The 24,021-nt window shown below is 38.7% G+C and overlaps 1 protein-coding gene across 2 annotated transcripts in view; it reads left to right on the top strand.

The window, feature by feature from the left end:
• bcar3 (BCAR3 adaptor protein, NSP family member) overlaps nt 1-24,021 on the top strand; it is a 104,858-nt gene that overhangs the window by 15,192 nt on the left and 65,645 nt on the right. The window contains exons 1-3 of one of the 2 annotated variants that reach the window (XM_088348871.1): nt 7,665-7,834; nt 21,873-22,050; nt 22,252-22,485. In XM_088348871.1, the coding sequence (XP_088204997.1) occupies nt 21,881-22,050; nt 22,252-22,485 (404 nt within the window). In that variant the 5' untranslated portion in view covers nt 7,665-7,834; nt 21,873-21,880. Of the gene's footprint in view, nt 1-7,664; nt 7,835-21,872; nt 22,051-22,251; nt 22,486-24,021 lie in introns of those variants that run through there. The other variant, XM_088348870.1, reaches the window with a different exon arrangement.

The following is a 24,021-nucleotide window of genomic DNA, read 5'->3' on the forward strand; positions in this document are numbered from 1 at the left end:
GAGAAACTGACAAGTATTTAAAAAAATGCACGTTTTATAATAGTATGTGTTTGTGCTTATTTTTTAAAAATAAAAATTTCTTTTATGAACAAATAAAGTTTCTTTTTACCAGTAGGGGTCAAGAGGTAATGCATAATGCCTTTTAACATCCAATTTCTGTAGACGGATTCTATGCTCACTTTCTAGCAGGACGTCGGAAAAGTCCAATTTCCCAATTTGCAGCATGGATTGTTGCAAGGGAAGTCATTCAACTTTGTCAGTGCGTTCCACTCGTACTGTAATATAACAACAGTGTGCATCCAATCAACTGAATCAATGAAATGGGCTATTATCTCCAAATTTACAAAATCTGGAATAACATACTTTGCCACTTTGCACATGTCCAGCCCTCTCTTGTATAGACTCCATCCATGTAGATAGTGCACCTGCTCTATTTAACACCCATACGATTATGATGTATTTTATGCAATATTTTACCAAAGTATTTCAATAGGATAGTGTTCAGAAAGGAATACTATTTTCATTCAACACACAAGTTTTGGCCTTCTGTTGAGAGTTCCCAGCTTTTCAACATGCTGTGCCTTTAAGAAACAACTCGGTGATATCACTGCTCTGCTTTTAGTCATGTGCATTGGTTGTTGATGGTTTCAGTCTTGTGAAAGTTTTGACAAGAGTGCATTCCTCAGACTATCTGCTTAAACTCTTTTATTATGTGTAATTAGCATTGCAAGTATGCTAGTTCTCCATCTCATGGTCTTTTTTGAAGTAAAAAAAAGTAATTTCTTGCTCTGCAAAGTTTACTGCATCACCTTGGACATAGCATTTGGCGCACCCTTGAAGACTTTATGTGTCAAGGTCCTTGTAGATATGATTTGGCCTAGTTGATCTGCAGTTTTTTTTTTTATTAAAAAAAAAAAACGCACCTCAACATATACACCTAATTACCAACCTCCACAAAAAAACATATTTTGTGGTAACAACTACTATTGAGCTTGACTTTTGCACGTATCAGTGACTCAGGGTTCACAGTTATGTTAATTTTTGTATTATATGTTTGCTTATCCAAAATATTTACACCTAATTTCTATTACAACTGTAAGATTTTTTTTTTGTAGTGGTGAAAAGTTCCGCTATAATAATTCCTGCCTCACAAAATAAAGACTTAAAGTATTTAGCGGTGGTTAACTATACAGCATGTGTTCTGTAAGCACTGTAAATATTTCCTCAGTTTGTGTGTATCCGTACCACGGATTATGTAAATGACATTCTGCTGTAATCTGACATCTGGCAAAACAGAGTAGATCCAGTCAAAACATATGGCACCTGTCACCACAGTCCCTAGAAATGGAAAAATTTGAGACATTGTTGCATTTAAAAAAAGAAAAGGTAAAAAGTGTTAATCATGTTAGCAAAAGTAGTCATTTCTATTTTCGTTTCTCAGTATCCTGTTGATAGAAAACTAATCCCTGTCATGTAAATTCTTAATCAAAATCTAGCAAACAAATGAAATGAAATGAAATGTTTATTGAAGGTATTGTTGGATACATTAATCAAAACATGACACAAAAAGAAAAACTAATGCTGAGAGTGAGCATGGCCAAATATGGTCACCTTACGCCCCCTCCCCTAAGGAAATTTGACAGATTTGTTTCTGCCAACCTTTGCTTAAAGGTTTGCACCGTATTTGCACTAATAACCCGGTCAGGCAAAAAATTCCAAATTTTTGGTATCCTGAAAGAAATAAAGTTTCCGTGCAAGTTGCTGGTAGGTCTAGGCACCCGCAACTTATATCTGTCACCACGTAAACCATCAACACGACAGAACTCAAAAAATTGATCGATCATTCCGTGCAGTACTTTGAACACAAAAATTAAATCAAATCGAATTCTACGGAGCTCCAAAAAGTCCAAGTTCAGTCTTTGTAGTCTTTCCGGATATGACAAGCTGTGCATCCCAGGTATCCGCTTCGTATACCGTCGTTGAACTCCTTCCAGTAGGTTAATGTCCTTGAGTAAGTAAGGGTTCCACACAACGCTGTTATATTCTAACCCGGGTCTAACATAAACGCAAAACATTCGAACTAAGAATGCTGGGTTCTTGTTGTAAAAGTTTCTGTAAATGTTTGATGCTATGTTATTGGCTTTGTTGGTAATTTTGGCGATATGATAAGTTTGAAGTAAGAGTGACACCCAGATCCTTATGTTCAGTAACAACATGCAAATCATGATCATTAATGTTGTACAGCGGAACAGAACCATGTAAAAACGACTGTGCTAAGCATTTATGAGATGACAATTGCAGTTGCCACTTTTCGGACCAAAGAAAAACTGATTTAATGTCATTTTGGAGAGAATCAATTGTTCCTGTCACCTGGGTTTTTGGTAATAAAGCCGACAGTTTAGCATCATCGGCAAAAATTGAGATGTCACTACTTTGAATGGCCTCAGGTAGGTCGTTCACAAAAAACAGAAATAATAATGGTCCTAGTACTGAGCCCTGCGGTACCCCACTACAAACTTCCGACCACGCTAAAAGAACATCATCAATTTTTACGCATTGTTTACGATTTGACAAATATGCTGTTATCCATTCAAGCAGTTTTCCCCTAATACCATAGCATTTCAGTTTTTGTAAAAGCTTGTTATGAGATTGTGAAAGTTTACACAATCTGGTGTTTCGCTCATTGTAATCTGCATTTGGCACAAATCCATCCTAGGAAATTGACATGAGTCATGATAAGTGAGCAGACCTTGATGATCACCTCTGCACTTGAGTCGACTATGAGCAACTTATCCCGAGGCAGTGATGCAAGAAGAATGAGGAGTGTCCAAATATTTTCTTGTTTGACACTTTCTGAGGGAAAACATACGGATAAGGCAAGGATGTTCTCAAGTCTGTTTTCAAGGCAACACTGGGCGGATGAGGATAAAGTTTGTGGGGGATGGGGAGAGGAGAAGGAGGAGGTTGGAGTGAGGACTAAATTGAGGTGGTACAGCATGCAGTACTTTTAGTGCTAAGTACTGTCTATCCCAAAGAGAAAATAAATGGAATGTAAACAACAACAGAAATCTGACAGTATAAGATTTTGCTAAGTTTCTGATTGTGCAATTAATTGTTTGTTACAGTTCATAGTTTAGACCATATCCATCGCAGTTGGGAGTCTGTTGTTTGTGGGTTTGATATTTCGCCACAGCAAAGGCTAAACAGGCTATTATAAATGAAATCCATCCACTCAAAGTACTTGAGGCACCACTGACAGGATTGTTTGAAACTTTTTGAAAGCAAAATGACTCAGAGAGGCATTGTGGGTTCTTTTTTCAAGTGGAGGCCTTTATAGCCACGTGCTAAAATTAGGGCATTTCCAGGAAGTATAAAAAACTGCATCAAAGTGTGACTTCTTGCACATACAACCTTCTGCACTGTGTAAAATTTTAGTCCTGAAACTTCTCACAGGGTTAAACCTTTAGACTTGATAACACTCTGTAAAGGTTGTCATTAATCTAAGATCAAGGGTGAAAATAGAAAATGCGAATGTGCAATCCGAAGTCGTCATCAACTTTAACATGAAAGTTCTTGTGGAATCCTAGCAAGATGGGGTGGGGCCTTGGTGGGACCTGGTGATTACAACCTGACTCAGCAGGTTCCTGGAAGAACCTCCTGTCCGCACACACAAAAATGCAAGATATTTCTTCACACGTCTTTATGAATACTGTAAGGTAAATATGGACTCAGGTTCTTGGAAAAACTTTTGCTAAAGCGAGACATCCTCAAGCAACATTTGTAACCTCATCTTGGTTTTCACTGTAATAATGATGTTGTACCTTTCTTTTGGCTTTAGTTTAAAGCTAAACGTTTGGTTTTGGATCTAGGAAAATATTTCCTGGTCAATTTTCTTGCATTTGTAAGAGCACATCAACCCTCAGAATCGAAACATGTTCGGCGTGAATCACATACAAGATTTTTTTGTATGATTTGTTGTCAGGCGGGACGGAAGGAAAACTGAGATCACTTGCACTCGTTTCTTGGTTTTTAGTGGAAGGAAGGAATGACAAGGCGTGATTCTTCGATCCGTTGTTTGACGGATTGACGAAGCTTGACAGGCGGGCGAAAGCTTGGCAGGAATGGTTGCGGACAGGCGGAATCGTCGTTTTGTTGGTCGGGGCTGGAGAAGAAGGGCCTTGTCGTGTTCGGAAATGTGATCAGGAATCAGACGGGCAGGGCAGGTCGTAGGCAATTTCGGAAACGGGTCGGCAACGGAGATCAAGTAGAAAAACAGGAGGCAGGCAAAGAGTCGGAGTTACGGGCTTTCTGAGCAGATGGCAACAGGTAGCATAGTACAATCAGACAGCTTGTTTCCGGAAGCTGAGGATTTAAATGGGCAGGGTGCGCCAATCAGCTGTCCTGGCTGTTGGCGCCAAATCCTGAGCACAGGTGTTCCAGATCCGGGTGATTGTGACATTTGTCCAGATTTCAGAAAATGAAGGACATTCTCTCAATTTGAATAATAAACTGGAAACAAACTATTTCTATACAGTAGTTTTATTTAATCATATACTGTTTTCTCAACCAGATTTTACCTAAGAAAAAATAGACTACACAAGATTAAAATCATCTCCAATGAACGAGTCCACAAATTACAATCAGTGTGGTGTCACGGTTGCCCATTGCACTCACTTGGCCCCGCCCGTTTGGCGCCAGCTGCGGCTCGTTGCCTGATTGCCTTCCCTCCTATTTAAGCTCAGTGCACTCACTCACCCCTTGTCAGTCCGTCAAAGAACCTTTGCACCCGCAAGACGTGTGTTTTGACTTTGTCCGGTATCGGTCCCGTCTATCTCGTCCTGTTTGATATCTGACTCCAGTCCCTAGTGTCTGGTATCGATCCCATCTGTCTCGTCCTGTCTGATATCTGACTCCAGTCTCCAATATTGGGTATCGATCATGCCTATCTCGTACGGTTTGATATCTGACTCCAGTCTCCAGTGTCTGGTATCGATCCCGTCTGTCTCGTCCTGTCTGATATCTGACACCAGTCTCCAGTATCTGGTATCGATCCTGTCTGTCCAGTCCTGTCCGGTATCGACAACGTCTGTCCGGTATCTGCTAGTGTATCTTGTATCGATCTCGTCGGCCTCTGGCTTCCTGTTTTTCTACGTCGGACTTATAAATAAAATTATAAATATTAAATAAATATTTTTCCGATCAGATGAAAGTTCTCAATATCTAATGCTTACAAACAATCGAACAATGTAAAATAATTGTAATTTATTGTTTAATTAATAAATATTTTTTAAAAGACAGACAATTGGAGCTAAATCGGACCCAAAGCTTATGTGTACAGTTTTCTCTTTTTCTTTCTTTTTTTCTTTTACTGTAGTTTTTTGTTTTGTTTTTGATTTGTACTATTGTTTTTGTTGTTGATGTTTTAGCTTTAGACAAATGTGTCTTTTCAAATTTTTGGTGCAAATATTTCTTTACAAAAAATGCCGGAATTATTAGGACCTGGAATTTGAGAATATGTCACTTTACTGGAAGTTTCTGGTATTTGGCCAATACCTGCAAACAGGAGATGGTACACGGCATGAACCGTAAACGGGACAAAATCTTAGCTAGCTCGCCAACAAACCATGTTACTACTGCTTATTTTCTGGCTGGGTTTGCCTTTTTTACAGATTGCGGAAAACTGTTAAAATTATTTAAAATGCATCCTTTAAAACTGTCAGACATGTAACTTCCTGTCACATCTAATACAGCCCTTAGCATTAGGATGCCGTGTTAACTTTGTTTGGGTATCACTCACGTCATGACTAAATTGGGTAACGATTGAAAACCACCTTCCACCGTAATTTGGTTTGGTTTGGGAATGTGTTACTGTATTACTAATGTAAGTGCTAAAGGAGGAAATTTGTTTTTTCCAAGTTATTAGCTCAGCGATACGTCAAAATAAGAGCTGAGATGAGCAGTTCCATCAAAGATTGAATCACAAAAATGGCAGACAAGCATTCTTATATTGAAAGGATAAAAGGAAGGAAAACTGAAACCTAAACTTAAGGGAAAACCAAACATAAAGTATAGCGGTAGTGGAAATTTTGAATCGGCCCTTGGTTTAAATTGGTCCTCATAAGTATTGCTATTGTTCAACGCGTTACGTTTTCTCACAAGTATTATTAAAGGAAAGATGAAGGACTGCGCCCACGATCCGGTGTTCGCTAGGCGCAGGAAAGCAGGTCGCTCTGAACGCGGAAGCGGATAATCCGTGGCGAGCGATGGTGGTGACGAAATGAAATGAAATGATCAGCATTTCTATAGCGCTTTTCAAGTCAATGACTTCCCAAAGCACTTTACAATGTGCTCCACATTTCCCAATAGCGGCCTTGTATTGCAGCCATGTAAGACGCTAGCCTGCTTATTGGGGGTATTAGGGTTTCAGTGTCTTACCCAAGGACACTTCGACATGTAACACGGACAAGCCGGGATTCTAACTGGGATCCCTTGACGAGCGCTCTACCTCCTGAGCTACTGCCGCCCCAAGAACAGAAAAGCAGGCTGGGGCTGGAGAGCAAAAATGCGGTCTGGTCAGAAACAGATCGTAAGCCGGCACAGGAGAGCAGGCGTGGTTGGGATCGAAAACGGGTCGTAAATCGGGACAGGAGAGCAGATGTGCTTAAGATCAACACAGTAGCCGGAGACAGACGGGAGCAAAAACGGGACAGGTGGGAGTAAGGGTCGAAAATGCTTGCCTAGGATTCATTGAGGTTCGCAGACGGACTGACAACAGGCGACAGACAGGAGTGGGTTTAAATAATAGGGACAGGGAGCCAATCAGAGTCCAAGGTAGTTGGCGCCAAAGGACCGGGTACAGGTGATTCACGTCAGTAATCGTGACACACTTGCATAATAAACAACACCACCACTTTACGCGCTAGACTACCTCTTTTCTCCCCTTAAAAACGCCTTCTCTTAAAACAAAACAATCTACCACTTTTTTAAACAACAAAAACATTTTTGGACACGAGAATAGTATTTTATTCTATTGGTGCTTTATTTTTCAGCGAGGCTAAGTCTATGTGCATGAATAAGCTGCTCCAACAATCGTGTTAAATTTCCGTTCTGGAAAGTTCCGATTTTAAACAAGCACGTTTTTTAATATATACTGTTTCCTGGAGGAGGATTGTATTTCACGCTGAAAATAGAGTTCATTGTAAAATCTACTGCCTTTTAATGTCAAGAGGTTGGCATGTATGCACTTGAACTTATAACAACGATTCTTTTGAAATTGTATCCATCGGTTTCACCCCATATAAATCATCCTTTCTCTTTTAAAAGTAACACCTAAGTGATAATACACACAGTGCAGCTGACTAATAGTCAACACAGAGCCAAGTGGTTCCACTTCCTTGAGTGTCACTCAAGCAAGTCCAAATGGAGTATTTTTTTATGAATGGCAAAATAAGGTCTCATGAATAACCCTGATGCAGGCAAACAATGAAATATGATGAGTGGAGGAATCGAGGCGGGGTGCACGGGGAAATTTCCTCGGTGCTGGGGGGATGAGTTGTTGTCAGCTGGGCGGGGGGTACGGTAAGAGAGAGAGAAGCAAACTCCTCCTGCACGGAGGAGGAGGAGACCCCGGCCTCACAAATCACTCCCCGGAGGGAGAAGGAGGAGGCGAGGGTTTTGCTATCCAGTCAGTGCTGCTACAATGCTTGTTGATGCCTGTCTAAAGCAGCGTGAGTTGCCGTCCTCCGCTAATCTGTCCTTCAAACAAACTATGAATTCAAAAAAGACCTAAGGGGAAATCTAGAAAGCATCACAAGGAGGCTGCAGCGCGCAACAAGTAAGTTCTCAGTGCACTTACTTTTGGAACGTGTTGGAATGAAGTCCCTTTTAGGAGAACGTCATCTCCTTGACATCTTTGCACGTTTTAGAGAGATGGAGTCAGGAATGGGAGATTTTCACTTTTGGTTCACAAGAACTTGCTTTATCAATTCATGGTATTTGAGGCAACAAGTGGCAGTTGCAAGGTGCTGAACGAGCAATAATAAGACTTTATTTGATGTGACGAAAGTGTCAATATTTTTGTTCAAAAACAATGACAGCTTGACTGAATGACTCTCAAATAAAATTTGGCATTTAAGCAATGAGAATAAGGTTGAGTTACTTTTGGCTACAGTGGATTGAAGTTTTGGATAAGTGAACAACCCTCACGTTTGAACATTTTCCAATTCCAATTTACTCGTTATAATCTCTATGATTGAATTCAATTCAGGCATTTTTTTAACCTTTTATTTGGGTGGTGTGTGTGTGTGTGTGTGGGGGGGGTGTAAATCTAATACAGAAACCCCCTTGCAACAACACGATTTACTTTTCATGGTTTTGCTACTTCACGGATTTGCATTGTGCATTGTGTTCTGCTCTTTCATGGGCTAAACTAGGGATTGGTAACCCAAAATGTTGAAAGAGCCATATTGGACCCAAACAATATAAAAACTTAATTCCCGAAGGTGGGACTGTTGAGAAGTTGCCGAATTGTTAAGAAGCAAATACGTGTCTGCGCAATGTCACCAGTTGGGGAAATACATCATGCCACATATCATTGAAAGCTTAGTCTCTTGGGATTCAAAATATGCTGACTATTAAATGTATTCATCACAGAACATTAAGATCAGTCTGAAACAAGATACCTGAAAGCCGGGATAGCTCACCAATATGTCTCCTGGAAGTCAGCTCCTTGGATTATTCTTTGCAAACTTGAAATTACATCCAGAACAGTCCAGTGAATCAAAGCATCAGCCTCTGACATATTGATTGGCACCACTCTTGGCCAATAGCAGGCTTTCTCTTATGGTCCACAGCCCTCATTATCCTAAAAAAGGCCTGTATTGATAAAACGGATATCATGTCCTTTAGCTTCAAATATCTTTAGCCAGTAGTAACCGAATAAAATTATTTATGACACATTGGTCACACGATGAAATTTTGAAAAGAACGATAGGGCAGATTACAACCCAAAATAAACATGATTAATTTTTGCTGACCATTATTACGCACAAGTGTGAAAATGGTTGATTGACTTCTGGAAAGAGAAGTCAACCATTTACATCTCAAAAATGAAATGTTTAGTTTTTCGGATTGTGATCAAAGTTGACAAGGTGACAGGTAAGACTTCAAGCTATTGTCTCACCTGTTTCCAGCTAAGATGTCCATGCTATGCTTATCTGCAGACATTTGACTGCAAAAATAAATAAATAAATAAATAAATAAATAATTCAGGCGAGAATAAAAACCTTCTAGTTCTGTGTGTTTCGACTCAGATTACTCAATGGTAATGGAACTTGCAGTAATTTGTGGACAGAAGTTCACTGTGTTACCTTTCAAAAGAAATCAAAACCGTCCATATTCTCCAATTGGTTCAAGAACAGCATTCAATGTACTTTGGGTATGTCTTGGATTCGGATTTTAGGCGAACTTTATAGGAACATTAAGGGGTTAATCTTTAAAAGGAATGCAACAAAAACTGCATACATATACTTTATTTATCGACTGTATATTCATTGGAAAACATTAAAAATGTTCCTCATGTTTGTCCGACTAAAACCAGGTAATTTTCCAATAACAGAAATTTTTGAAAAGTGCCAGGGAGCCACTGGGGTGAGCCAAAGAGATGCTTGTTGCTGACTCCCCGGGCTAAACGATCTCCCCACTTTTTATCATTTGATGGTACAGTAATGATTAACATAAGCTTGAGAGTATGAAAGGGGTTTGTTCTACAGTTTCCGTGTATAATATAACATTTAATTGCATAGAAATAAAGGTTCCTACTTCATGGATTTCCCTTATCTCGGGTTTTGCTTTTAACGCAATCCATGAGATAAACGAAACATTTATGGAAATAAAATCGAATATGTGACAAAATGGTGAGAGGTAGTTGGTTGACGTCATCTGAGTAGTTTCAAAAAGTTAGTTAACTGCTAACAACAGGTATATTCCTGCATTGCTTTGTATATCATTGTTCCTAGTCCGTTGCATTATCGAAACTTAAAAAACTTTTTGAGCTTTTGACCAAAACATTAACCATTTTATCGTGTTCAAACATTTGAACACTATCAAATCGTTTTACTCCACAATAGCAGCTTCAGACTAGCCATGCTTTTTTTAAAAAAAAAAAAAAAGCAAAATCCTGTCTATCCAATTTGTAAACTGCTTCAGGAACACAGAGAGTCGAAGCCTCTCCCAAATGGCTTTGGGCAAAACGGGAATTCCACCCTGGACTGTTCAGCCCAGCAGCATCATAATGAGACAAGTAACAATTCCCTCTCACGATTGGGACAGAGTGGGAAGTGAACCCAAAAGAACAAAGTCAGGCAAACATACCGAGACTTGAAACTGTTTTACAAGTCGGTCAGCAAAAGGTCAAGCACAATGAATGTCATCTGAATAAACAGATGGAGGTGGCATTGTGTTGGTGTCTAACGTAAGCAAGCATAGAAGTCAAATGGTTTTGCTCTAGCTATTAGAGGCTACTAGGGTCAACTAAAAAAGATCTTTGCACAAATCTGATCGCATGAGTTTGCGTGTTGGCCAAGTTCTCAGGAAAGTGGCAGCTACTGCTGTGGGCTTTAATAGCAGACGCATGTATAAGAGACATGCGCACACACACATTGGTTGGCCCACGTACTGAAGAGCGCAGTAGGACACCTCTTTCTGTCTACAAACAAAGCCTCACTCTGAGCCACAGTCATGTGACAGTTGTTCCCATTGTTCATTGCAGGCCAGGGGTGGGTCGACCGATGCTATTTTGTGTGTGTGTGGACATGGGAAAGCAGGAAGACACTTCCAGCCAGCCAGAGGAAATAGGAGAGTGATCTTGTTTGTTTTCGTCTTCCCTGTTGTATATAAATAGCTTTTGCAAGATTTATTTATTTTTTCTACACAATTATGATGACTGCAGACATATTTCTTGACTTGATAACGCATTAAACCCCCTGGGGTAGTCTTTATTTGAGGCAAGATCTTAAGCCCGGGTCAAAATCCAACCTGTTTTTGCCCCTGGTTCAGGTTGGGCCGGGCGTCTCTCACCCTGACTTTAAAAAAAAAGAATTATCCACCAGTCATTGTTCTTTCTTGTTTCATGACAAAAGGCGAACTTTATATAGTTATCATAAATCTACATCCCCCAAATTCTCACAAATAAGATATGAAATTTGGGGTTTGCTTAGAGCAGGGGTGTCAAACTCATTTTAACTCGGGGGCGACATGATAAAACAAACATTCTGTTGGGGGCCGGACTAGTAGATTATAGAGAAAAAAAGAGAGATAAAGAAATAAGAGAAAGAGGGAGGGTAAAGGAGAGAGGGCGGGACAAAGAAAGAAAAAGAGAGAGAGGGAGAGAGCGTGAGGAACAAAAGATAAAATGTCGTGAGAGAGGGGGAAAGAAATCCAAATAGAAATAGAAAGACAGAAGGAGAGAAAGAGAAAAAAAGCGCAAAGGGTATGAAGACAGAAAGAGAAAAGAGAGAAAAGGAAAAAAGGAAGTTAGAGCAAAAGAGGTAAAAGACACAGAGAGTGAAAGAGAGAGAGACAGAGTGGGAGAAAAGGGATGGAAAGGAAAGAAAGAGAGAGAGAGAGAGAGAGAGAGAGAGGGAGGACGGGACTGATCTGACCTGCGGGCCGCCTGTTTGACACCTGTGGCTTAGAGCTTGGTCCTGCAAATTAAGTTAATTTGTCAGCCTGTTGCTGGGTCGGGCTTCAATACCGGCAGGCCTGGGTTGGGTCAAGCTGGACTTTTTAGGCCCACCTTACCTCTAGGCTGTAAATCCCCATATTACCAAATTACCAAACTTAAGTATTAAATGCTTGAGTAATAACTCTAAATATGGGCTGAGATCATGTTGAAATCGAGTTTTCTTGCAAGTAATCATCTAAAATGGCCTGTCTACGGTCTCGATGTTTATATTGCCGTTTCCTCTTCCTGTTCATGTGGACTTGTTTCCCACCCAATGTAGATGATGTTTTTTCTGCAATTTAAGACCTTGAGTGTCCCGTTTAGCCTTGTCGGAGAATTTATCTATTGTTAACCGAAAGGAGCTACTCCTAGTCATGTAAAATGTCATTTGTTAAGAATATGAGCTGCTAGATGAAGGATTTTTCATAGCTACCAAATACTAGAAATATCCTGTGGTTTTACTAGACCAGTTTTTAACAAAATATCACATTTGCATTTTTTAGAAAACTGATAAAATAAAAAAAATCAATCGATGTTCATTTTTGGATTGGAAATGCTCCTTTTTACAAATAAGTTGATTGTTACAAATATTTAATTGTTCACTGAAGGTTTTTTTAGCTATACAATGCAAGTAAAAAGATCAAACTGTATGAGAGATTGTGGTTAGTGACAAGTTATATGCAATAATCAATATGAAATTTGGTGTTTAAAATTTTAAAATTAACCTGCCTGTTGGAGGTTTAGTGACAGTGGGTCATTTTTAGAGAAAATTGAGGACAGCATGTGGTTTAAACACTAATATTCACACTGAAATAATACAATAATTCATGGTGATGACTTTGTTGTTTGCAGTGATACCATTGTCTAAGTGCTAGTTTTAACTGATAAATTGTGCTCTTAAATGCTACCAGGAAAACATTTTAATAACTTGAAAATCCTCTTTATCGATTTGAAAATATCCAATCATCCATTATCTGCCCCGCTATTCCTCAGTAGGGTCACCGGGGTGCCCATCGCAACTGTCTTTGGGCAGTGGGCAGGGGACACCCTCAACTGGTTGCCAGCCAGTCGCGTGGCACACAGACAACTCACTCGCTCATTCACACCTTGGGACAATTTGGACCGGCCAATTAACCTGACATGCATGTTTTTGGAATGTGGGATGAAACCGTTGTGCCCAGAGGAAACACACACAAGCATGGGGAGAACATGCAAACCCCACACAGGAAGGCTGGATTCGATCCCATGACCTCGAAACTGCTGACGCGCTAACCACTCAATGGCCGTGCTGCCCCATTCGAAAATATCCATCCATCCATTATCTGCACCGCTTATCCCCAGTAGGGTCACGGGGGTACTGGAGCCCAACCCAGCCATCTTCGGGCAGTGGGCAAAGGACACCCTGAACTGGTTGCCAGCCAGTCTTTGGGCACACAGGGGCAGACAATTCGCTCGCTCATTCACACCTAGGGACAATTTGGAGTGCCCAGAGAAAACCCACACAAGCACAGGGAGAACAGGCAAACTCCACACAGGAGGTTCGATCTCATGACCTCAGAACTGTGCCGCACACGCGCTAACTACTGCGCCGCCGTGCTGCCCATTCGAAAATATGATATTTATTATTTTACAGTTATAAATTTTGATGACGTGAACTTCCTTGACTACTAATTCAGATGGTAGCCCCTGTGCCAGAAACAGTCAAGGCCATTTATGAAAACCATATTTATTGGTTTATGTGTTTGTTTCTTCAACTGCAGTGGTTTCCTTTGCCTGGTCAATGCTCCGTCATCCATCTGAAATTCTAACGGTGATTCAACTGTTCCTCATCTTCAACTTGTCTATACAGGAAATTAAATCTGACTTTTGCTTCTTGAAGTCAAAAAAAGTGCTTCCGCCATTAAAGATACTGCCAAATGTTTAGCAGCAATTCTAAAGTGTTGCAAAAGGCAAGTGTAAGGTAAGGGCCAAATTTTTGACAATGAAACACTTGTTTTCTTCATATCCGAATTTTCTGAGCAGAGCCAAGTCGAGTTCTTTTTGTTTGGGAGTATACCTTTTTTTAAATGACACATGCTTAAAGGGACATTATGTATTATTTAGTGCCACCTAGTGGTAAAAAAAAACGTAACTCATTAAAAAACAATATTGATTTGAATATAAAAATAAATAAATTAACTTTAAAAAAAATTGCATTATTTTAAAGGGACACTAGATAATGTGACCACTAGATGTCTCTGTATCGCGTAGTGCAACTGCCAACGAGTAGTGCAAAGCCAGTGGCATGCCGTGGATCTTACACTTAGGCTTTTCACTCTGTCATTCGCGAACGGACCAGCTCTGGGAGTCGCAAGGGAAATTTCCTATTTTACCTGTGAGGACTCGGTTGGGGAAGAGGTGGTGTTTGCTGACCCCCGCCTCTGCCGTTGCCTTGTCCCCTGAGCAAAAAATGAGGGAGAAAATGATGTGGTTTGGTCACTTAGAGTCTCTATAGTTTTTAATCTTGTGCTTTGTAGCATTCATTTTATGTTGCATGCCACAATACAGCAATATCTAGTGGTCAAATATTACACAACATCCTTCTAATGTCGTGAAAGTCGACAAGACTTTGCACTTGGTGAAAGCAGGTTTACGTTGTGGTGCAGGTCTGATTTAATTTTGATGAATTAGATCAAGGCATAAGCAAACCAGTTCTTCACAAGAAGATTGTTTATGGTCACCAGGCAGGTGATTGACCTCCAGGTATTCAGGACTACTGGTCACTGGCCATGCCTGATTGTGTCGTTACTATCCTCAGGGCATACACAACAAAATACATGAATATGAACACACTGATAAAGAAAAGACCATTTGGAATTAATTAAATCAATTAAACTGTTATGAAGTACCAGCATATGGATGATTGAGAATCTAAATAGACTTAAATCACTACAGATTATGATCATCCCTTTGGTATAAAAAATAATTCAGCTGAGTCAGATAAATCATGTCCAAGTACAATGACTAAAGAAGAGGACAAATAAAAAGTTTCACTCAACTTGACAAGAGACTGCGTGGTCACGAAAAGTGAACGTCTGTGTATTCAATTCATTGAGTGATCCTTTCTTTCCCCAAGAAAGGATGTGTGGCCAGCAGATGGTCGGGGCCACACGTATATACAAACGCTCACACAGCTGACCAACCCCGGGGGTGTTATAATAGGTCCTCTGTCGTGGTCGTGCCCCTCGCAGGAATCCCTTCTCGGATCCAGCGTGTCTCAGCTGGACCTGAATTGGTTTTACAGTTCTTTTTGTGGCAGAATAAACTTTGCTCGGGGTGCTGAAAGGGACTGCAGGGGTCAGCTGTGTCTGATCCTATAAACCTGTTTGTGCATTTTAAGTGGCATCATCTCAAAAGAGAACCCCCTGCTGCTCCCTTTCCTGTTTGAAATCAGTTCATAGTCGAGTGCAGGGGTGGGCAAACCGTTTGGCCAAGGGGCCTGGCCCTGGAGATCTATCCATTTTTTCCTCACTTGCAATTATGAATAAATATCCAGACATCTACATGTTCATATTGTATATCTCTTTATTTTTATTCTTAAATAGATGAAATCAAATTTGTTTTGAAATGCTCACAATTAAAGCAAAATAATGAATTAGGTCCCTTTTCCTTTACTGTAATATTTGCAGTATTTCTGGCTTATATTTGTAATATTTCTTTTATTACAAAATAGTACTGTAGAAATATTTTTGTATTTTTTTCTGTAGCATTTTTGTTGTACTTCTGTAGACATATTTTTGTAAAATACTGTTTTAAAATTGTTTCAGTATTTCTGTAGCTTTATTAAAGTTATATCTTGTAGTATTTCTGTAGAAGCATTTTTGTAGTACAGTAAGGCCTCGGGTATCGCGGTTAATGGGGACCAAAACCACCCGCGATAAGTGAAAATCCGCGAAGTAGCAGCGCATCTTCAAAAAAAAAAAAAAAATTTTTAAAAAAAAAAAACATTTTTTAAAATTATTATTTTTAGACCCGGTTAATGCGGAACGAAACCACCCGCTAAAAGTGAAAATCTGCAAATTAGCGACGCCCCTTCAAAAAATAAAAATAAAATAAATAAATTATATATATATATATATATATATATATATATATATATATATATATATATATATATACATATAATTATTTTTTTTTTAACCATTACAGACAGCGAAGCTCTGAACCCGCAAACGTCGAACCGCGAAGTAGCGAAGTCCCACTGTGCTACATAAGTTGTATATCTTCAGTACGTGTTTTGTAGTATTTTTGTAATATTATTAAAGGTGTATTTCCTCATACTTCTTTAGTAGCATTTTTTTGTAGTATTACTGTAGTTGTATTTTTGTAGTATCCTATAATACAGGGGTGGGGAACAAGTTTGACACAACTGTGAGAGTCAAAGAGCCACACCACGCACTGACCTGCCATGACAGACACACAAACACACACAATTAAAAACATATTATTTCCCATAACACGCTCCTCTCCTTTTAATGCAAGTATTGTTCTTGTGTTGATTTCAAGGAAAGTGTCCACCCTCAATACACAAAAAAAACAAGGCAGAGCCACAGTATATAGAAAATATGATGAGGCAAAGAGCCGCATTCTTATTGGCCAAGAGCGGCATGCGGCTCTAGAGCCATGTGTTCGCCACCCCTGCTATAGTACATTTTTTGTAGTATTTTTGTGTACTTTAGTTTTATTTCTGTAATTAAATGTTTATTTTAGGATTAAGAAATATAATAAGTTGTAAGTATAAGTGTAATATTACTGTAGTCATATTTTTGTAGTATATCTGTCGTACACTTTTTGTAGGATTTCTGCAGTATTTTTATATTATTTCCCTAGCAATATTTTTGTGTTATGATATTACTGTAGTCGTAATTAGTAGGATTTAAAAATAATGTAAGAGGTCCCTGTTTTTAAGAACTCAATTAAATATTTGATTTTGTAGGATTTTTGGTAGTATTTTTGCAGTATTTCTGTAGTAGACGCACAATGGACAATGTGGACAAAGATGGCAGCAAAAAACCCAAACATTTATTAGTGTTATTTACTATTATGAAGTCATTATATTTTTAATGTTTTGGTTTGGCGTGACGTATTGAAGAGCCTGCCGGGCCTCACGTGGCTCGCGGACTGTAGTTTGCGCACTCCTGGTTTAGTGGAAGAGGCAGCAAACATGATCATATACAAAAAAAAGTAATTTGAATAAGAATGTGTTTAATCTGTTGCATTGACACGTCTTAATTAGTTTCAGTTTTTGTGAATTGTTGTAGCTACATTGTTACTGCTATTCATTTGTACCCGCGCAAAAGAAACATAAAAACGAAAGGTAAGAACTCCGACTTTTACTAGCTTTTGTGAAAACATTCTAAGCGAGAAAGTATGATATATTTTTGTTTGGAAATCTTCATTATTCCAAAAACAATGCTTCAGATCTTGCAGGCCCCACAAATCCATCAATGGCCACAAAAATCCCCAACATTTCAACTGCAACTGTACTTTTCACTTTTTTTCTTTTTTATTTAAACTTAAATTAATATGTTATGCCAGAGAAATTACAATTGTTGCTGCGTAATTTAACAGGCCTTTACTTCCAAATGTTAATCTAAATTACTGTAATTTCCAGATATTAAAGCGCTTCTAAATCAAAGGCACACCTGCAAAAATATTTTTCATTCATAGGGCGCACTGGACTATAAGGCACATACTATTAACACTACATACAGTAAGACCTCGGTTATCGCGGTTAATGGGGACCAAAACCACCCGCGATAAGTGAAAATCCGCGAAGTAGCGGTGCACCTTCAAAAAATAAAATAAAAAAATAAAATAAAATATATATATATATATATATATATATATATATATATATATATATATATATATATATATATATATATATATATTTTTTTTTTTTTTTTTGGAATACTTTTTTTTTTTTTAGACCCGGTTAATGGGGAACAAAACCACCCGCAAAAAGCGAAAATCTGCGAAGTAGCGACGACCCTTCAACCGACCCTTTTTAAAAAAAAAAAAATTTCACCATTACAGACCACGAAGCTCTGAAGCCGCGAACGTCGAACTGCGAAGTAAGGAGGTCCCACTGTACAGTCAAATTGAAGACCTTTCTATCCTTCTCTATTCAACTGACACAAGCACTGCTCAAAAGTTTCCAATTCTTTGAAAAACAACATTTTTTTTTCCAAAGTAACGGAAATACTTAGTTTAACTATAGGGTAACTCAGTTACTATCTTACTTTTTTAACATGCACTATACTGATAAACAGTGCATAATACATAATAACAAACCGAAGTGTGCGAGAATACTCAAAATAACGAACTGGCATTCTATGCAATTTCCTTTGCAAGTGTCTAATATTAAAAACACAATAAACGTATAAACAACTAACATTGATTTATTTCATAAATGGTTCCTGTATGTAGATGCATTTCATTGTAATAATACATTATCGGTTTCATTTACTGTATTTTTGTTCCATAAGGTGCACTGGATTATAAAGCGCACTCTTGAATTTATGGTAAATGTTTGGTTGTCAGGTGTGCCTAATGGTCTGGAAAATACAGTTCACGTTTCATGGATCTCTTAACCTCGAGGGTCATTAGGGCACCGCTTCTTGAGGTGTGTCCTGGGCCAGTACAATCTGTCAGCGCTTATCACTCGCCAGGTTGTTAGGGTAAGGTTTTTCTCCCCCACGTAAAACAGATAGTACTGGTTTCCATGGTCAGCAGTTGCAGGAGAGGCCTCCTAATCTGACTCAAATACAGCACCTTAATTATTTGGTAGCCATTGTTTTCTTATTCTGTATTAAGCGTCATCCTGCTCTTCAGAGATGAGCCAGACCTTGGCATTGAAAGGCCTGTTTTCTCCTTCTCCTCCACCAACATACTTGATTCAATAAACAGGATCAATATCAGATTTTAACACAGACTGCTGGTGAGCTGATTATTTGAGTCAGAAGTGACATGGAAAATAGGCAGGGCCTTGGACAGTCCAAATCTGGTTGATCTAGGACCTGTGGAATTTTTTTACCATATAGTGACTATTTTGGAATAGTGATTCATTGTAAATAATAGCGCGTCAAGTCATCCTCATGCAGTAGGGGAATTTATCGAGGCGTTCAGATTTCTATTAGTGCCTAACAGTATGTCTGCTACAACTTCTTGCCATTGTTACATATCAGCTGACAGCTCACAATTTTAATGAATGTGGGCTGTTGTGTGAAAAGTACATAAAAAACTGTTTTTCTTTTCTTTTAATGTGCTTAAAAATGATGACGCTTTTTTTTCATTAAAAGTTCTTGAAGCACTGTATATGTAAAACATTTCTGGCACCGGTTTCACGTTGTTGTTTTTTTTGTTTTAGTAAGCTTAAATTATATATATATATATATATATATATATATATATATATATATATATATATATATATATATATATATATATATATATATATATATATATATATATATATATCATTTGTAGACAATTTTAAACAGGCTCATAAAAACAAATACTATAATTAATCCATTTCCCTGAACAACCACATGAACAGATAAATAGTACATAGAAAGAAAACAAAAGTAATCATCTGCCACCTACTGATATGGATTAATGTTACACTTGACCACTGAAATAAAGCAAAGCTACTGAACCGAGCAATTTTCTCTGGCACACTAGACTAGGTCCAAACCAAGCCTCTTATTGTAATTTGAAAAATAATGATGTAGACTGTAGCATTCATTATATACTTCGACGGATGAAATTGTTTGAGGCGGGAATAATTTTAGTTTAGCAGTGAAATTTATGCACTTCATTTAAAATTCCAGTATTTGTTCAATCCATAATTTCAATCGCAACTTTCAGTGTACGTTTCAAATTCCATGCCTTAATTCTGTCAATCTTATTCCAATAATAGCCATTGTTTCGTTGTTTCAGTTGTCGCACAAACTAGTCTGGAGTCAAAAAGAATGAAAATTCAGATTAGCATCCAATAAACACTTGAACCACTTCCAAAGCGACTTGTGGACACAGCGTTTGAAGCAAATGGCAGTCGTGTTGTCATGTCACGATTGGAATGACTGCCCTGAAGGGAACGTGTGTTTTATGTTCGTGCCAATGTGAAAGTGTGTGTGTTTGAAACCATATGGAAAGCTCCAACGCCGACACCTGTTGCAGTCTTTCTCGTCATATGTGCAATGCATGTGCATGCTATTCAGATCGGATGACTGTCACATATATGATGTAAAGCCATATTACACCATAAGTCTTGCGTTACTTAGTGTCCACCTTCAGGTTGTTGAAAACTGATACGTGTGCAGATTTGTAAGTTCACATTTTTTATGCAAAGATGTTATAGGCTCTAGTTATTCATAGCAGAGTAAAAAATGGATGGATTGCATCATAATAAATATAATACACCTGACCCTAAACGGGAGTTCAACATTGTAGTGATGGGAATTCCTGTTGTTTTGAGAACTGACTCTTTCGGCTCTGCTCGGTAAAATGAGCCGGCTCTTTCAGCAGCCCAACCCCTCAAGATGATTTTGTTTCATTAATTTGTATTACAATAAAATATACAAAAAATGAATTACTATTTAAACCCCCCAAAAAATTCGAGACTGAAGTCCAAACATTGTTTGGCCTGGGTTTGATGCCCCTACGACCCTAGTAGTCAAAGGATCCAACCACAGTATAATAGCCTTTTTTTCAATCTACAGGAACTTTAAAGGATTTTGAACTTGCAACTATTTTATGCTAAGCAACCTTAAAGCTTGAGTGCGTCGTTTCAGCCAACTTTAAAAAGTTGAAAGTTAAATATTTTCTCAATTAAGTATTAAGGATGCCTAACTGAGTTCAAAGAGCCCTTGTACTTTATTTCCCACTCCACCCATATGTTTTTATCTTACTTGTAGCACAGCTACTCGAGGCAGAACACATTATTTTTGCAGAATGGCGGCTGAGGGGAGTGCTGAAGAGTGATGTCGTGCACGTCCTCATGGGTTTTTGTTTTATTTTTATTTGTTTGTGTGGCATAAAAACAGTCTAAGTAAGAAAATGCCTGCTTCATTCAAATGGAGTCCAAATGCCCTCACCCCCAAAAATGTGAAAAAAGAAGAGTCTATTCAAGTGCATTCAAGAAATGCTATGTGCATTTCTTGCACGCACATCATGAATAAGCGGACTGAAGCTGCAATGATAACACAAGTCAGGAGGTGGCAGCCGAGAGTAAAAAAGTTCCAGATTCTATAAAGCTCCTTTGAAGTCAAGCAACACAGAATCCCAGAAAAACACACAACACAAAATGAAGTAAATTAAAAATATTTACTTTTAGTGCAACAGCAGATAAACTGTGAAATACGAAAATTAAAAGGTTTTATTTTTTTACACGCAACAAATTTAATGTTAAACACAAGGAATATAGATTAAAATATTTACAGATCTAAAAAAAGTAAAACTTAAAAGACAAAACAATCTTAGCTGTTGGGAATTGTTAAACTCAACAGATTTCAAGTCAAGCAACAACACAGACACTGTGAAAAAAAGGCATGCTGACTTATCACGTGTGCATTTAAGAGAAAAATAGCGTCTCCCCATTAATCAACTGGTTGTTTTCTTCAAAGAGAGGTGACATTCGTAAAAACGCATCTGTACAATTTTTCTTGAAATGAAAATGTTGAATATAGCCCAACTTGTTGAAAAGCAGTGTAAGTGCATACAGATAATTGATAGGGAAGTATTTTGATTTTTTTTGTTTTCTGAGTAAATATACACACATGATGTCTTAAATAGTTCTAATTTGCGCTTTTTCTTGATTATTTAAATCATCTACCTATATAATAGATAATTCCATAGCAATATTTGGTCAGAATGTTGGTCAAATATTTGGTCTCAGCTAAATGCAAATAAGAAAATGGACTAACTACAGAGATTAAGAAGCATGTCTTCTTTTTCAAATGAGCTTTGAGTTTCTTTTGATCCAAACCAGATGTACCCTGACTTTTTATGAATCGATAATTATAATCATTATTTTCACTTTTTACGTGTTAAAAATGACATCATTCATAAAGCTATATTTAAATGTGTTTTCATCTTTGTTTTTCAGAGTGGAAGATGATGGCCGAGGGGCGTTTTGCCAGCCTGCCCAGGTCTCTCCACGCACATCACACAACTTCCCACATACGGGTTCCTGCCCTCAGTTCTCCTAATGTTGAAAGCTGCCCCTCAAAAAAGCTGCAATCCTCCGTTGCCTCCTCAATGGACCTTCTCAGCTACAAGCCAAGGTAGGCCACATGATTCAGATCAAAATGTAGTCATTCTTTTTTTAATAAAAAAAAAATTATGGAGTAAAATAAAATGAAAACAATGTTTACTTGAGGTCTGAAATTTCTAAATACAATACACTTAAATGCTCTTTAAACCAGACATTTCAAGAACAAGAAATCTGAAAATCTATCATCTATGTTTCTCATTATCTTTCTCAGAACGTTTCCAAGTTGTAATGGGTCCGACTTCCCCATCACGTCGTACCAGCAAATCTCCATTCACGGAACTCTGCCCCGAAGCAAGAAAGGAGGGCCCGCCAGCACCTGGGACCCCAGAGCCAAACACTCTCAGCCAGTGTTTAGTGGGGGCTCAACGCCTGTAGCTGCTCAGGTCCATCAGCCCATGTCGTCGCAACTGGTCCACAATATTATGGACGAATTCCACAGCTACGGGTGAGCAAAAATGAAGGAATCTCATATATTCTCAATGGCTCTGATGTGTTTTACTGAACAAGTTTGATGTTCGCTTTATTTCAAACAATAATATGCACTTATGGATTATGAACCCAAAGGTGGCGTGCGTAGTTTGAGGGGTCCTTAAAATGTGAAAGTTAAATATTTTCTCTATTAGGTATCTGTTTACAATCCCCAATTTAGTTCAAAGAGCCCTTACGCTGTGTTTTGCACTGCGTCTATCGGCTTGTATCTTACCTTCAGCAAAGCTGTTTGTAGTGGAGCAAATTAGTTAGGAGGAATAAGTGTTGGAGGGAGTGCTGGACAGTGATCTCACGCTCATCCCTGCATTGAGTTCATTCATTTCTATTTGTTAGTGTAGTATTGAAAGTGGTGAAAGTGAGAGAAGGCCTGCTTTAAGCAGAGTCCATACCACAACCAAAACCTCAAGTAAATAGTTTATAGGAATACTTCTAAGAAATATATGTACTTGCACGTGCATCATTAACAAGCTGACTGAGGCTGCGATGATGAGACATGCAGAGAGTTGGCAGCAGTGAGTAAAAAAGTCCCAAATCTTGTACATTTCCTTTGAGTAAACCTGCAAAAACAAATGACGAAAATGTAGCTCGTGGCAGCCGTGAAAGTGAAAAGGAAAGAGATGATACCTGACACCGGAGGCAAACTGGTCGCCAGGAATTTTGTCAGTTCCTAGCACGGCTTGTCCATTGAATTGACCTAAAATCTTAGAACAAAATCACTAACAGGCCATTGAAAATCAATCTTAAAGTCGTCAGTGGCATTACATGAGTGGAGATTGGGAGTAATACAAAGGTGCAATGCAAAGTTTTTTAGCATCAAAAGGGATTTGGACTCCCCCATCCTCGCCCTTGAAGCTAGGACAGCTACTGCTAGAAGATAGCGATTTGGTTTCCCATCACACTGGGCAGTAAGAACTGAATTCTGAAAAGAGAGTCCTTGGGGGTATTGAGCTCAGTTGAACTTCAGAGAGAACGGACACAAAACCACTTCTCATCCTTCAACGTGCTGTCGCATCTTTCTGTTGCCGGTGTTGGGTTACCGCCGACTGTATCTGATGCAGCTGGCAAAGGGAGCAAATGTGAGGGTGTCGGTAGCCCCCAGCATCTGGGTTGCCTTTGTAGGTCAGGACGTAGAATCGTGGATTTCAGTTTTCTGTGAACTCTTTGTCTGCCTCCTTAATCTTTCTGCCTCCCTCTCTGGATACATTTCATACATAGGCACAATCAGTCCACATCACCATTGACCACAGTGGGTGGAGAAAAGTCAACCATATTATTCTCTCAGCCTTTTAGAATGTCCAAAGTTTTCTTTCTATATAAATGGAAACACTGGAATAAAAAGAGTCATTGTAGGTTCTGCCATCTGGTGGTCAACAGTTTAATTGTCTTCCTTGCCTCTTTATTCTGTTATGATGAGGATGGTGAGCCAGCTGAGGTAGAAAGTTAGATGAAATATGTATGCCATTTTGGCTATCTAGTGCAGTAATTTTCAACC

Source organism: Urocampus carinirostris, chromosome 12 (assembly GCF_059441175.1).
Source record: "Urocampus carinirostris isolate Australia breed hairy pipefish chromosome 12, RoL_Ucar_1.0, whole genome shotgun sequence".
Classification (NCBI taxonomy): Eukaryota; Metazoa; Chordata; class Actinopteri; order Syngnathiformes; family Syngnathidae; genus Urocampus; species Urocampus carinirostris.